The 17,319-nt window shown below is 41.0% G+C and overlaps 1 protein-coding gene across 1 annotated transcript in view; it reads right to left on the reverse strand.

Moving 5' to 3' along the window:
• pdxka (pyridoxal (pyridoxine, vitamin B6) kinase a) overlaps positions 1 to 15,894 on the reverse strand; it is a 56,092-nt gene extending 40,198 nt beyond the window's left edge. The window contains exons 1-2 of the mRNA XM_062535477.1: positions 15,349 to 15,894; positions 15,209 to 15,263 (exon numbers count right to left, since the gene is read on the reverse strand). Of these exons, the coding sequence (XP_062391461.1) occupies positions 15,209 to 15,263; positions 15,349 to 15,429 (136 nt within the window). The 5' untranslated portion in view covers positions 15,430 to 15,894. The remainder of the gene's footprint in view (positions 1 to 15,208; positions 15,264 to 15,348) is intronic.
• Between the last annotated feature and the right edge of the window lie 1,425 nt (positions 15,895 to 17,319).

Raw genomic sequence — 17,319 nt, forward strand, 5'->3', positions numbered from 1 at the left:
CAGCAGCTACATCTCACATCCCTTTATTACGCCATTTACAATACAGCAGCTACATCTCACATCCCTTTATTACGCCATTTACAATACAGCAGCTACATCTCACATCCCTTTATTACGCCATTTACAATACAGCAGCTACATCCCTTTATTACGCCATTTACAATACAGCAGCTACATCCCTTTATTACGCCATTTACAATACAGCAGCTACATCTCACATCCCTTTATTACGCCATTTACAATACAGCAGCTACATCACACATCCCTTAATTACGCCATTTACAATACAGCAGCTACATCCCTTTATTACGCCATTTACAATACAGCAGCTACATCCCTTTATTACGCCATTTACAATACAGCAGCTACATCCCTTTATTACGCCATTTACAATACAGCAGCTACATCTCACATCCCTTTATTACGCCATTTACAATACAGCAGCTACATCACACATCCCTTTATTACGCCATTTACAATACAGCAGCTACATCCCTTTATTACGCCATTTACAATACAGCAGCTACATCTCACATCCCTTTCTTACGCCATTTACAATACAGCAGCTACATCCCTTTATTACACCATTTACAATACAGCAGCTACATCCCTTTATTACGCCATTTACAATACAGCAGCTACATCACACATCCCTTAATTACGCCATTTACAATACAGCAGCTACATCCCTTTATTACGCCATTTACAATACAGCAGCTACATCCCTTTATTACGCCATTTACAATACAGCAGCTACATCCCTTTATTACGCCATTTACAATACAGCAGCTACATCTCACATCCCTTTATTACGCCATTTACAATACAGCAGCTACATCTCACATCCCTTTATTACGCCATTTACAATACAGCAGCTACATCCCTTTATTACACCATTTACAATACAGCAGCTACATCCCTTTATTACGCCATTTACAATACAGCAGCTACATCCCTTTATTACGCCATTTACAATACAGCAGCTACATCCCTTTATTACGCCATTTACAATACAGCAGCTACATCTCACATCCCTTTATTACGCCATTTACAATACAGCAGCTACATCCCTTTATTACGCCATTTACAATACAGCAGCTACATCCCTTTATTACGCCATTTACAATACAGCAGCTACATCCCTTTATTACGCCATTTACAATACAGCAGCTACATCACACATCCCTTTATTACGCCATTTACAATACAGCAGCTACATCCCTTTATTACGCCATTTACAATACAGCAGCTACATCTCACATCCGTTTATTACGCCATTTACAATACAGCAGCTACATCCCTTTATTACGCCATTTACAATACAGCAGCTACATCCCTTTATTACGCCATTTACAATACAGCAGCTACATCCCACATCCCTTTATTACGCCATTTACAATACAGCAGCTACATCTCACATCCCTTTATTACGCCATTTACAATACAGCAGCTACATCCCTTTATTACGCCATTTACAATACAGCAGCTACATCCCTTTATTACGCCATTTACAATACAGCAGCTACATCTCACATCCCTTTATTACGCCATTTACAATACAGCAGCTACGTCCCTTTATTACGCCATTGACAATACAGCAGCTACATCTCACATCCCTTTATTACGCCATTTACAATACAGCAGCTACATCACACATCCCTTTATTACGCCATTTACAATACAGCAGCTACATCACACATCCCTTTATTACGCCATTTACAATACAGCAGCTACATCTCACATCCCTTTATTACGCCATTTACAATACAGCAGCTACATCTCACATCCCTTTATTACGCCATTTACAATACAGCAGCTACATCCCTTTATTACGCCATTTACAATACAGCAGCTACATCTCACATCCGTTTATTACGCCATTTACAATACAGCAGCTACATCCCTTTATTACGCCATTTACAATACAGCAGCTACATCCCTTTATTACGCCATTTACAATACAGCAGCTACATCTCACATGTCCCTTTATTACGCCATTTACAATACAGCAGCTACGTCCCTTTATTACGCCATTTACAATACAGCAGCTACATCCCTTTATTACGCCATTTACAATACAGCAGCTACATCACACATCCCTTTATTACGCCATTTACAATACAGCAGCTACATCTCACATCCCTTTATTACGCCATTTACAATACAGCAGCTACATCTCACATCCCTTTATTACGCCGTTTACAATACAGCAGCTACATCCCTTTATTACGCCATTTACAATACAGCAGCTACATCTCACATCCCTTTATTACGCCATTTACAATACAGCAGCTACATCTCACATCCCTTTATTACGCCATTTGCAATACAGCAGCTACATCACATGTCCCGTTATTACGCCATTTACAATACAGCAGCTACATCCCTTTATTACGCCATTTACAATACAGCAGCTACATCCCCTTATTACGCCATTTACAATACAGCAGCTACATCCCTTTATTACGCCATTTACAATACAGCAGCTACGTCCCTTTATTACGCCATTTACAATACAGCAGCTACATCTCACATCCCTTTATTACGCCATTTACAATACAGCAGCTACATCCCTTTATTACGCCATTTACAATACAGCAGCTACATCCCTTTATTACGCCATTTACAATACAGCAGCTACATCCCTTTATTACGCCATTTACAATACAGCAGCTACATCACACATCCCTTTATTACGCCATTTACAATACAGCAGCTACATCACATGTCCCGTTATTACGCCATTTACAATACAGCAGCTACATCCCTTTATTACGCCATTTACAATACAGCAGCTACATCCCTTTATTACACCATTTACAATACAGCAGCTACATCACACATCCCTTTATTACGCCATTTACAATACAGCAGCTACATCACATCCCTTTATTACGCAATTTACAATACAGCAGCTACATCCCTTTATTACGCCATTTACAATACAGCAGCTACATCTCACATCCCTTTATTACGCCATTTACAATACAGCAGCTACATCCCCTTATTACGCCATTTACAATACAGCAGCTACATCCCTTTATTACGCCATTTACAATACAGCAGCTACATCTCACATCCCTTTCTTACGCCATTTACAATACAGCAGCTACATCCCTTTATTACGCCATTTACAATACAGCAGCTACATCACACATCCCTTTATTACGCCATTTACAATACAGCAGCTACATCCCTTTATTACGCCATTTACAATACAGCAGCTACATCCCTTTATTACGCCATTTACAATACAGCAGCTACATCTCACATCCCTTTATTACGCCATTTACAATACAGCAGCTACATCCCTTTATTACGCCATTTACAATACAGCAGCTACATCTCACATCCCTTTATTACGCCATTTACAATACAGCAGCTACATCACACATCCCTTTATTACGCCATTTACAATACAGCAGCTACATCACACATCCCTTTATTACGCCATTTACAATACAGCAGCTACATCTCACATCCCTTTATTACGCCATTTACAATACAGCAGCTACATCCCACATCCCTTTATTACGCCATTTACAATACAGCAGCTACATCCCTTTATTACGCCATTTACAATACAGCAGCTACATCCCTTTATTACGCCATTTACAATACAGCAGCTACATCCCTTTATTACGCCATTTACAATACAGCAGCTACATCCCTTTATTACGCCATTTACAATACAGCAGCTACATCCCTTTATTACGCCATTTACAATACAGCAGCTACATCCCTTTATTACGCCATTTACAATACAGCAGCTACATCTCACATCCCTTTCTTACGCCATTTACAATACAGCAGCTACATCCCTTTATTACACCATTTACAATACAGCAGCTACATCCCTTTATTACGCCATTTACAATACAGCAGCTACATCTCACATCCGTTTATTACGCCATTTACAATACAGCAGCTACATCTCACGTCCCTTTATTACGCCATTTACAATACAGCAGCTACATCCCTTTATTACGCCATTTACAATACAGCAGCTACATCCCTTTATTACGCCATTTACAATACAGCAGCTACATCCCTTTATTACGCCATTTACAATACAGCAGCTACATCACACATCCCTTTATTACGCCATTTACAATACAGCAGCTACATCCCTTTATTACGCCATTTACAATACAGCAGCTACATCTCACATCCCTTTATTACGCCATTTACAATACAGCAGCTACATCCCACATCCCTTTATTACGCCATTTACAATACAGCAGCTACATCCCTTTATTACACCATTTACAATACAGCAGCTACATCCCTTTATTACGCCATTTACAATACAGCAGCTACATCCCTTTATTACGCCATTTACAATACAGCAGCTACATCACACATCCCTTTATTACGCCATTTACAATACAGCAGCTACATCCCTTTATTACGCCATTTACAATACAGCAGCTACATCTCACATCCGTTTATTACGCCATTTACAATACAGCAGCTACATCCCTTTATTACGCCATTTACAATACAGCAGCTACATCCCACATCCCTTTATTACGCCATTTACAATACAGCAGCTACATCTCACATCCCTTTATTACGCCATTTACAATACAGCAGCTACATCCCTTAATTACACCATTTACAATACAGCAGCTACATCTCACATCCCTTTATTACGCCATTTACAATACAGCAGCTACATCCCTTTATTACGCCATTTACAATACAGCAGCTACATCTCACATCCCTTTATTACGCCATTTACAATACAGCAGCTACATCCCTTTATTACGCCATTTACAATACAGCAGCTACATCTCACATCCCTTTATTACGCCATTGACAATACAGCAGCTACATCTCACATCCCTTTATTACGCCATTTACAATACAGCAGCTACATCCCTTTATTACGCCATTTACAATACAGCAGCTACATCTCACATGTCCCTTTATTACGCCATTTGCAATACAGCAGCTACATCCCTTTATTACGCCATTTACAATACAGCAGCTACATCCCTTTATTACGCCATTTACAATACAGCAGCTACATCCCTTTATTACGCCATTTACAATACAGCAGCTACATCACACATCCCTTTATTACGCCATTTGCAATACAGCAGCTACATCCCTTTATTACGCCATTTACAATACAGCAGCTACATCACACATCCCTTTATTACGCCATTTACAATACAGCAGCTACATCTCACATCCCTTTATTACGCCATTTGCAATACAGCAGCTACATCCCTTTATTACGCCATTTACAATACAGCAGCTACATCCCTTTATTACGCCATTTACAATACAGCAGCTACATCCCTTTATTACGCCATTTACAATACAGCAGCTACATCACACATCCCTTTATTACGCCATTTACAATACAGCAGCTACATCTCACATCCCTTTATTACGCCATTTACAATACAGCAGCTACATCCCTTTATTACGCCATTTACAATACAGCAGCTACATCTCACATCCCTTTATTACGCCATTTGCAATACAGCAGCTACATCCCTTTATTACGCCATTTACAATACAGCAGCTACATCACATGTCCCGTTATTACGCCATTTACAATACAGCAGCTACATCCCTTTATTACGCCATTTACAATACAGCAGCTACATCCCTTTATTACGCCATTTACAATACAGCAGCTACATCCCTTTATTACGCCATTTACAATACAGCAGCTACATCCCTTTATTACGCCATTTACAATACAGCAGCTACATCTCACATCCCTTTATTAAGCCATTTACAATACAGCAGCTACATCTCACATCCTTTTATTACGCCATTTACAATACAGCAGCTACATCTCACATCCCTTTATTAAGCCATTTACAATACAGCAGCTACATCTCACATCCCTTTATTACGCCATTTACAATACAGCAGCTACATCTCACATCCCTTTATTAAGCCATTTACAATACAGCAGCTACATCTCACATCCCTTTATTACGCCATTTACAATACAGCAGCTACATCTCACATCCCTTTATTACGCCATTTACAATACAGCAGCTACATCTCACATCCCTTTATTACGCCATTTACAATACAGCAGCTACATCACATGTCCCGTTATTACGCCATTTACAATACAGCAGCTACATCCCTTTATTACGCCATTTACAATACAGCAGCTACATCTCACATCCCTTTATTACGCCATTTACAATACAGCAGCTACATCCCTTTATTACACCATTTACAATACAGCAGCTACATCACACATCCCTTTATTACGCCATTTACAATACAGCAGCTACATCACATCCCTTTATTACGCAATTTACAATACAGCAGCTACATCCCTTTATTACGCCATTTACAATACAGCAGCTACATCCCTTTATTACGCAATTTACAATACAGCAGCTACATCCCTTTATTACGCCATTTACAATACAGCAGCTACATCCCCTTATTACGCCATTTACAATACAGCAGCTACATCCCTTTATTACGCCATTTACAATACAGCAGCTACATCTCACATCCCTTTATTACGCCATTTACAATACAGCAGCTACATCTCACATCCCTTTATTACGCCATTTACAATACAGCAGCTACATCCCTTTATTACGCCATTTACAATACAGCAGCTACATCCCTTTATTACGCCATTTACAATACAGCAGCTACATCCCTTTATTACGCCATTTACAATACAGCAGCTACATCTCACATCCCTTTATTACGCCATTTACAATACAGCAGCTACATCTCACATCCCTTTATTACACCATTTACAATACAGCAGCTACATCTCACATCCCTTTATTACGCCATTTACAATACAGCAGCCACATCTCACATCCCTTTATTACGCCATTTACAATACAGCAGCTACATCTCACATCCCTTTATTACGCCATTTACAATACAGCAGCTACATCTCACATCCCTTTATTACGCCATTTACAATACAGCAGCTACATCTCACATCCCTTTATAACGCCATTTACAATACAGCAGCTACGTCCCTTTATAACGCCATTTACAATACAGCAGCTACATCCCTTTATTACGCCATTTACAATACAGCAGCTACATCCCTTTATTACGCCATTTACAATACAGCAGCTACATCACACATCCCTTTATTACGCCATTTACAATACAGCAGCTACATCCCTTTATTACGCCATTTACAATACAGCAGCTACATCCCTTTATTACGCCATTTACAATACAGCAGCTACATCCCTTTATTACGCCATTTACAATACAGCAGCTACATCTCACATCCCTTTATTACGCCATTTACAATACAGCAGCTACATCCCTTTATTACGCCATTTACAATACAGCAGCTACATCTCACATCCGTTTATTACGCCATTTACAATACAGCAGCTACATCCCTTTATTACGCCATTTACAATACAGCAGCTACATCACACATCCCTTTATTACGCCATTTACAATACAGCAGCTACATCCCTTTATTACGCCATTTACAATACAGCAGCTACATCTCACATCCCTTTATTACGCCATTTACAATACAGCAGCTACATCCCTTTATTACGCCATTTACAATACAGCAGCTACATCTCACATCCCTTTATTACGCCATTTACAATACAGAAGCTACTTCTCACATCCCTTTATTACGCCATTTACAATACAGCAGCTACATCCCTTTATTACGCCATTTACAATACAGCAGCTACATCCCTTAATTACGCCATTTACAATACAGCAGCTACATCCCTTTATTACGCCATTTACAATACAGCAGCTACATCTCACATCCCTTTATTACGCCATTTACAATACAGCAGCTACATCTCACATCCCTTTATTACGCCATTTACAATACAGCAGCTACATCTCACATCCCTTTATTACGCCATTTACAATACAGCAGCTACATCTCACATCCCTTTATTACGCCATTTACAATACAGCAGCTACATCCCTTTATTACGCCATTTGCAATACAGCAGCTACATCCCTTTATTACGCCATTTACAATACAGCAGCTACATCCCTTTATTACGCCATTTACAATACAGCAGCTACATCCCTTTATTACGCCATTTACAATACAGCAGCTACATCCCTTTATTACGCCATTTACAATACAGCAGCTACATCACACATCCCTTTATTACGCCATTTACAATACAGCAGCTACATCTCACATCCCTTTATTACGCCATTTACAATACAGCAGCTACATCTCACATCCCTTTATTACGCCATTTACAATACAGCAGCTACATCCCTTTATTACGCCATTTACAATACAGCAGCTACATCTCACATCCCTTTATTACGCCATTTACAATACAGCAGCTACATCCCTTTATTACGCCATTTACAATACAGCAGCTACATCCCTTTATTACGCCATTTACAATACAGCAGCTACATCCCTTTATTACGCCATTTACAATACAGCAGCTACATCACACATCCCTTTATTACGCCATTTACAATACAGCAGCTACATCTCACATCCCTTTATTACGCCATTTACAATACAGCAGCTACATCACACATCCCTTTATTACGCCATTTACAATACAGCAGCTACATCCCTTTATTACGCCATTTACAATACAGCAGCTACATCCCTTTATTACGCCATTTACAATACAGCAGCTACATCCCCTTATTACGCCATTTACAATACAGCAGCTACATCCCTTTATTACGCCATTTACAATACAGCAGCTACATCACACATCCCTTTATTACGCCATTTACAATACAGCAGCTACATCCCTTTATTACGCCATTTACAATACAGCAGCTACATCACACATCCCTTTATTACGCCATTTACAATACAGCAGCTACATCCCTTTATTACGCCATTTACAATACAGCAGCTACATCTCACATCCCTTTATTACGCCATTTACAATACAGCAGCTACATCCCTTTATTACGCCATTTACAATACAGCAGCTACATCCCTTTATTACGCCATTTACAATACAGCAGCTACATCACACATCCCTTTATTACGCCATTTACAATACAGCAGCTACATCCCTTTATTACGCCATTTACAATACAGCAGCTACATCCCTTTATTACGCCATTTACAATACAGCAGCTACATCTCACATCCCTTTATTACGCCATTTACAATACAGCAGCTACATCCCTTTATTACGCCATTTACAATACAGCAGCTACATCTCACATCCCTTTATTACGCCATTTACAATACAGCAGCTACATCTCACATCCCTTTATTACGCCATTTACAATACAGCAGCTACATCTCACATCCCTTTATTACACCATTTACAATACAGCAGCTACATCCCTTTATTACGCCATTTACAATACAGCAGCTACATCCCTTTATTACGCCATTTACAATACAGCAGCTACATCTCACATCCCTTTATTACGCCATTTACAATACAGCAGCTACATCCCTTTATTACGCCATTTACAATACAGCAGCTACATCTCACATCCCTTTATTACGCCATTTACAATACAGCAGCTACATCTCACATCCCTTTATTACGCCATTTACAATACAGCAGCTACATCTCACATCCCTTTATTACACCATTTACAATACAGCAGCTACATCCCTTTATTACGCCATTTACAATACAGCAGCTACATCCCTTTATTACGCCATTTACAATACAGCAGCTACATCTCACATCCCTTTATTACGCCATTTACAATACAGCAGCTACATCTCACATCCCTTTATTACGCCATTTACAATACAGCAGCTACATCCCTTTATTACGCCATTTACAATACAGCAGCTACATCCCTTTATTACGCCATTTACAATACAGCAGCTACATCCCTTTATTACGCCATTTACAATACAGCAGCTACATCTCACATCCGTTTATTACGCCATTTACAATACAGCAGCTACATCCCTTTATTAGGCCATTTACAATACAGCAGCTACATCTCACATCCCTTTATTACGCCATTTACAATACAGCAGCTACATCACACATCCCTTTATTACGCCATTTACAATACAGCAGCTACATCTCACATCCGTTTATTACGCCATTTACAATACAGCAGCTACATCCCTTTATTAGGCCATTTACAATACAGCAGCTACATCTCACATCCCTTTATTACGCCATTTACAATACAGCAGCTACATCCCTTTATTACGCCATTTACAATACAGCAGCTACATCTCACATCCCTTTATTACGCCATTTACAATACAGCAGCTACATCCCTTTATTACGCCATTTACAATACAGCAGCTACATCCCTTTATTACGCCATTTACAATACAGCAGCTACATCTCACATCCCTTTATTACGCCATTTACAATACAGCAGCTACATCCCTTTATTACGCCATTTACAATACAGCAGCTACATCTCACATCCCTTTATTACGCCATTTACAATACAGCAGCTACATCCCTTTATTACACCATTTACAATACAGCAGCTACATCCCTTTATTACGCCATTTACAATACAGCAGCTACATCCCTTTATTACGCCATTTACAATACAGCAGCTACATCTCACATCCCTTTATTACGCCATTTACAATACAGCAGCTACATCACATGTCCCGTTATTACGCCATTTACAATACAGCAGCTACATCCCTTTATTACGCCATTTACAATACAGCAGCTACATCCCTTTATTACGCCATTTACAATACAGCAGCTACATCTCACATCCCTTTATTACGCCATTTACAATACAGCAGCTACATCCCTTTATTACGCCATTTACAATACAGCAGCTACATCACACATCCCTTTATTACGCCATTTACAATACAGCAGCTACATCTCACATCCCTTTATTACGCCATTTACAATACAGCAGCTACATCTCACATCCCTTAATTACGCCATTTACAATACAGCAGCTACATCCCTTTATTACACCATTTACAATACAGCAGCTACATCTCACATCCCTTTATTACGCCATTTACAATACAGCAGCTACATCCCTTTATTACGCCATTTACAATACAGCAGCTACATCTCACATCCCTTTATTACGCCATTTACAATACAGCAGCTACATCACACATCCCTTTATTACGCCATTTGCAATACAGCAGCTACATCCCTTTATTACGCCATTTACAATACAGCAGCTACATCTCACATCCCTTTATTACGCCATTTACAATACAGCAGCTACATCTCACATCCCTTTATTACGCCATTTACAATACAGCAGCTACATCCCTTTATTACGCCATTTACAATACAGCAGCTACATCCCTTTATTACGCCATTTACAATACAGCAGCTACATCCCTTCATTACGCCATTTACAATACAGCAGCTACATCACACATCCCTTTATTACGCCATTTACAATACAGCAGCTACATCCCTTTATTACGCCATTTACAATACAGCAGCTACATCTCACATCCCTTTATTACGCCATTTACAATACAGCAGCTACATCTCACATCCCTTTATTACGCCATTTACAATACAGCAGCTACATCCCTTTATTACACCATTTACAATACAGCAGCTACATCCCTTTATTACGCCATTTACAATACAGCAGCTACATCCCTTTATTACGCCATTTACAATACAGCAGCTACATCCCTTTATTACGCCATTTACAATACAGCAGCTACATCCCTTTATTACGCCATTTACAATACAGCAGCTACATCTCACATCCCTTTATTACGCCATTTACAATACAGCAGCTACATCTCACATCCCTTTATTACGCCATTTACAATACAGCAGCTACATCACACATCCCTTTATTACGCCATTTACAATACAGCAGCTACATCACACATCCCTTAATTACGCCATTTACAATACAGCAGCTACATCCCTTTATTACGCCATTTACAATACAGCAGCTACATCCCTTTATTACGCCATTTACAATACAGCAGCTACATCTCACATCCCTTTATTACGCCATTTACAATACAGCAGCTACATCTCACATCCCTTTATTACGCCATTTACAATACAGCAGCTACATCACATCCCTTTATTACGCCATTTACAATACAGCAGCTACATCTCACATCCCTTTATTACGCCATTTACAATACAGCAGCTACATCACATCCCTTTATTACGCCATTTACAATACAGCAGCTACATCTCACATCCCTTAATTACGCCATTTACAATACAGCAGCTACATCCCTTTATTACAGCCATTTACAATACAGCAGCTACGTCCCTTTATTACGCCATTTAGAATAGAATAGAATAGAATAGAATATAAAATATATACTTTTTTGATCCCGTGAGGGAAATTCAGTTCTCTGCATTTAACCCAATTTAACCGAATTAGTGAACACACAGCACACAGTGAACACACAGTGAGGTGAATCACACAACCCAGAGCAGTGAGCTGCCTGCCCAACCAGCGGCGCTCGGGGAGCAGTGAGGGGTTAAGTGCCTTGCTCAAGGGCACTTCAGCCGTGGTGGACTGGTCGGGGATCGAACCGGCAACCCTCCGGTTACAAGCCCAATGCGCTAACCAGTACACCACGGCTGCCCAATACAGCAGCTACATCATTTATTACGCCATTGACAATAGCTACATCCCTTGCAGCACAACACATAGTATAGTGTCCAGTCAGTATTTACTTTTTCGATGCCGTGCCATTGACAAATGTTGAAGAGAGAAATGTCACTTGCAGTTCAACAATATGTTTTGTTACAATGAAGAAAAATAAAGCCCCAATGTGTGTCAGGGGTGTGTGTGTGTGTGTGTGGGGGGGGGGGGGGTGTGAAGGTATGGAGGATGTGGAGTGTTGGTGCTTTTGTGCTAAGAAAGAAATCATACCATACCAATTAAAGCCAAATGCTTCCACGTGGTGGATCCCATGTTGAGTGTGCTATCCTGAGTGTGTGTGTGTGTGTGTGTGTGTGTGTGTGTGTGTGTGTGTGAGTTTGTGTGTGTGTGTGTGTGTGTGTGTGTGTGAGTGTGCTATCCTGAGTGTGTGTGTGTGTGTGTGTGTGTGTGTGTGTGTGTGTGAGTGTGTGTGTGTGTGTGTGTGTGTGTGAGTGTGTGTGTGTGTGTGTGTGTGAGTGTGTGTGTGTGTGAGTGTGTGTGTGTGAGTGCGAGTGTGTGTGACAGCGAGAGAGAGAGTGAGGGAGAGACAGAGAGAGAATGTGTGTGTGTGTGTGTATGTATGTGAAGGAAAAAGGGAGAGTGTGTGTGTGCATGGCCGTAACTACCATTGAGGACACCGAGGTCATGTCCTCTGTATTTTTTTCTTCAAGTTTCATTATAAAACTTCTATAACGTTTATAAAAGTCTTCTTTCGTATTGAACTGATACGGAACGCTCTTCCGTATTTTAAGAAACTGCTCAATGCACACAATGAAAAACACACGTTAGTGCAGCGTTTCTCAAACTATGGGCAGCGCAACGTGGAGACTGCTGGTCCGCGAGGCATGGAGTGAAATTAGGCCCGGTGCTCCACCTGATCATTTGTTGCGCAATTGATCAAGCAACCACGGACCGACAGAAAAAGAAAGCAAACGTTTCTGCAATCAGGAGGAAATGCTTGCTAATTTAATGTGATTAAACATAGCGCCATACAATTAAGTGGTGGTATGAACACTCATTGAATGCATGCGTGTGCACGTTTGCGTGACAGAAACTGAAACTACATAACGTTGGTGCCAAAGCTCCGCTTCAACCTGTCGGAAGGCTATTTAATTATTTAACAACATTGAATAGAACAACGTGGATTCTCGCAACTTCCATACAATCAGAGCAGAGACTGTACAATACATTGTTTAGCATTGAGTATTGTTTAGTCAAATTTGAATATAACATGGTCAGAACAGAAGATTGTAGCCCAGTCTTTCATTTAAAGATCTCCAGATTTCCGCCTATCTGCACGGCCCTTTACCATAGATAGGTTGGTGGCGTGTTTCCTGAATCCTTACATTTAGGCATTCAAATGAAATTTCATTATAAACCATATACATTTTTTCTCCATTTGCCTACCAGAGTATGATGCTTGCATGAGGGAAACATCCCAAAACAATAGCACCCATATAATTGCTGTTGTTTTCAGAAGTATCTCTCATGCGGTCTTTGGTATTATTTGCCCTCAATGGTGCCTTCCAGGCAGCGCTGCCTTCAAGGCTCTACTCCCCTCAGTTTAGGGGTAGGATGAGGGTTGAGGGGGTTAGGGTTAGGAATAGGGTAAAGGTAGTAGTGCCTTTTAGGCTGGGCTGCCTGGAAGGTGCCGTTGGGGGCAAAAAACACTGTTGAGCTCTCTCACGCAACCATGCAAAAGCAATGGACTATTGTAATTATATCTTACACTAGTAAATGTAATTATATCTTACACTAGTAAAGCAGACCTCTGATGTGCATAGGACATGTGCGCATGTACATAGTTTTCATAAACTTCACAAATTGTTCACAAACTGCTGTAAAGCTGTAATGCTGTAATGCTAGCATAATAATAATTGTGATCATGATAATCATAAAGATGATTTGATGGGGGTGGGGTGGAGGTACGTGTAGTGGGCCCTATGACCCCAAAGTCTGCCATAACCGGGCCTCAACTTAAAGAAGTGTGAGGCTGCGTTAGTGTTAGAGGGAGAAGGGAGAGAGACAGAGAGTGTTTGTGTGTTAGTTTGTGTGTGTGGTGGGGGTATTGGGGGGACAGTAGGGGAGAGGGAGAGAGAGAGAGAGAGAGAGAGAGAGAGAGAGAGAGAGAGAGAGAGAGAGAGAGAGAGAGAGTATTTAGTTAAGTGTGTGTGTGTGTGGGGGGGGGGGGGCTAGCAGGGTGTCTGGGAAACAGGGTAGGAAAACAAAGCTGTTCTTACAAAACTCAGCACCCCCCTGTGTGTGTGTGTTATGCAACTCAGACCCTTCATTCACACACCAGGCCTACTGAATGCCCAACACACACACACATACACACACATAGCCACACACACACACACACACACACACACACACACACACACACACACACACTCTCTCTCACACACACTCTCACACACACACACACACACACACACACACACACACACACACACACACACTCATAAGCATTAACTCAGCACAGCCTGCACTAAAGCAACACAACATGCTCCAACACACATAACTCTACACAACACATCCAGCACGTCAAGACCACATGAGGTTGCTGCCCCACCTGAGTGTGAGTGTGTGTGTGTGTGTGTGTGTGTGTGTGTGTGTGTGTGTGTCAGCCTACCTGTGTGATTGGAGAACTGGACGGAGTTGATGGAGTCTACTTCAAAGCCGAGCACCTGCACACACAGAAACACATGCGCTACATTCTACATTCTAACAGACCAATTGCACTCATGCCGGTCGTCTCGTGCTCAGACTTACCTGTAACGGGAAGCACGCAGACTTATTCCCCACGTAACCGCGCACCACGTGACTCTGCACGGACAGCACGCGACACTCCATTCTGACCGAAAACGACGGAAGACGAGGCACCGGGAAAACGTCTCAGCCGCGAGCTGAACAGGCTGTGAACTCCGGGGAACGGCAGCGCTCACTCTGGGCTGGCTCGAGGGGTGAACCGACTGAACTCTCCCGAGCTCCCGTAGTGGTCATGTACGTCAGCTCCTCACGTGGCCTGAGTTATCCTTCGGACTCTTGCGGTTGTGAAACAGCAACTTTGATAACTGCTGATTTGTGACCGGCGAGCTTGCGAAACCGTCCATGCATTAAACTGTATGGCGGCGACGTCTCCAACTTAAAGTCCAAGTGCCGTTAAGAAAAACAGCTGCCTGAACAGATCATGTTTCCTCGTCGGGACTGAGACGAATCCGGCCAAAGGTTACTCTAGGAGAATGCCCCCCGACGATTCGTTGTGAACGAGCTTTCTCGGCTCGTCTGACATCGCGTCCAGACGGAGAAGTGCCTCCCGGAAGTGTGCGGTTTAAGTAGAACTGTAAGAGGCTAAGCTATACGCTCCGTGCCTGCAAAGGCTTCCTGCAGTGCTTAGCCTTCAGGTTTACAAAAGGTACAGGCCTACGACGTCCAGGGTTGAGATAAGGGGAAATGTTGTTGAAATAATAGCCTACGTTTGGGATTAGGGAAATAGGGAAAATGTTGATGTAGGTGAATTCACGAGTGTTGAAAACTCTTCAGTCTTCATCCTGTCATTGAACGCCATGACATTACATCCCATCCTGAACTTGTGTTGCAGGCCAGACTAACAGGCTATGCGGTCCAAAGATGCCTAGCTATCTAACATTCATAAGTCATAATTCTGTTACGATATCTGTCATGAATTGCTGTTGCAAAGTAGGCTAGGCTATCAGTTGAGTCCTTGAGTCATAAATCCATATTTTCACATTTTGAATAATGATAGTTTTTCATTTGGGATGTGAACATTATTGGTTAGGCTACTTGTAGCCTATAAACTGAATGTAACCGCATAACGTTACTTTGTAGCCTTTATGTTCTTCCACTCAACTCTTTCGGTGGACTTTTTCCTCATGTTTAGCTCTTCTCTGGTTCATGTCTGGTCCTGTGGTTCAAAGACTTTCTTAAATTGCTCATAAAGGTCAAAACCTTTTTATTCCAACAGTGTCACCAAGCATTGATTTACATATTCACTGGTTCTGAAAAAATTCTGAAAATTATACAACTTAAAAAGTATTAAAGGAATCGTATGTAAGATTTTGGCCAAAACTGGTAGGCCTACTGCAATCACTTCCAAATTACTGAAGAGCGTTGACTTGAGGTTGCCAGCTTGGCTGCTGAGGAGCTTCCCATGGCTAGTGCTAATGTTGTTTTCTTCAGTGTCTCAGCATAGTGGCAGAGAAACGGGCTCTGATAATGCATTGCCAATTTCCCAAACTATACCTTTTCAATTCAATGACTCCCCTCCTCCATATGCGCTAACATAACATTGCTTTGCACAAACATGCATAACTTTGTTGGACTGTCATGATTATTTGAAATGTCCATTTACATTAAGTACAAGTAAGTTAGCCAAACAGATGAATCTTACCTGTTCAGAGGGGTATTTCACAAAAGCAGAATTAAAGGAACACTTACCTTTGTCAAACCTGGCATTATCATTTATCTTGGATGTCTTAAAGGAACACTTCACCATTTTTTCATATTAAACTGTTATTCCCTTAACTAAGACGAGTTGATACATACTGTACACGTTTCAATACGTGCACTCACTGTCTCTGGCGCGTGGCGCTACTTTGATAGCACTCAGCTAGCCCAGTTCATTCATTAGAGTTAGAAGCGACCAAACACGTCCATGTTTTCCCTATTAAAATACAGTTACACGAGTAGTCACATGACCAAGTATGGTGAGACAAAATAAAA

The sequence above is a fragment of the Sardina pilchardus genome, chromosome 4, assembly GCF_963854185.1.
Source record: "Sardina pilchardus chromosome 4, fSarPil1.1, whole genome shotgun sequence".
Taxonomy (NCBI): Eukaryota; Metazoa; Chordata; class Actinopteri; order Clupeiformes; family Clupeidae; genus Sardina; species Sardina pilchardus.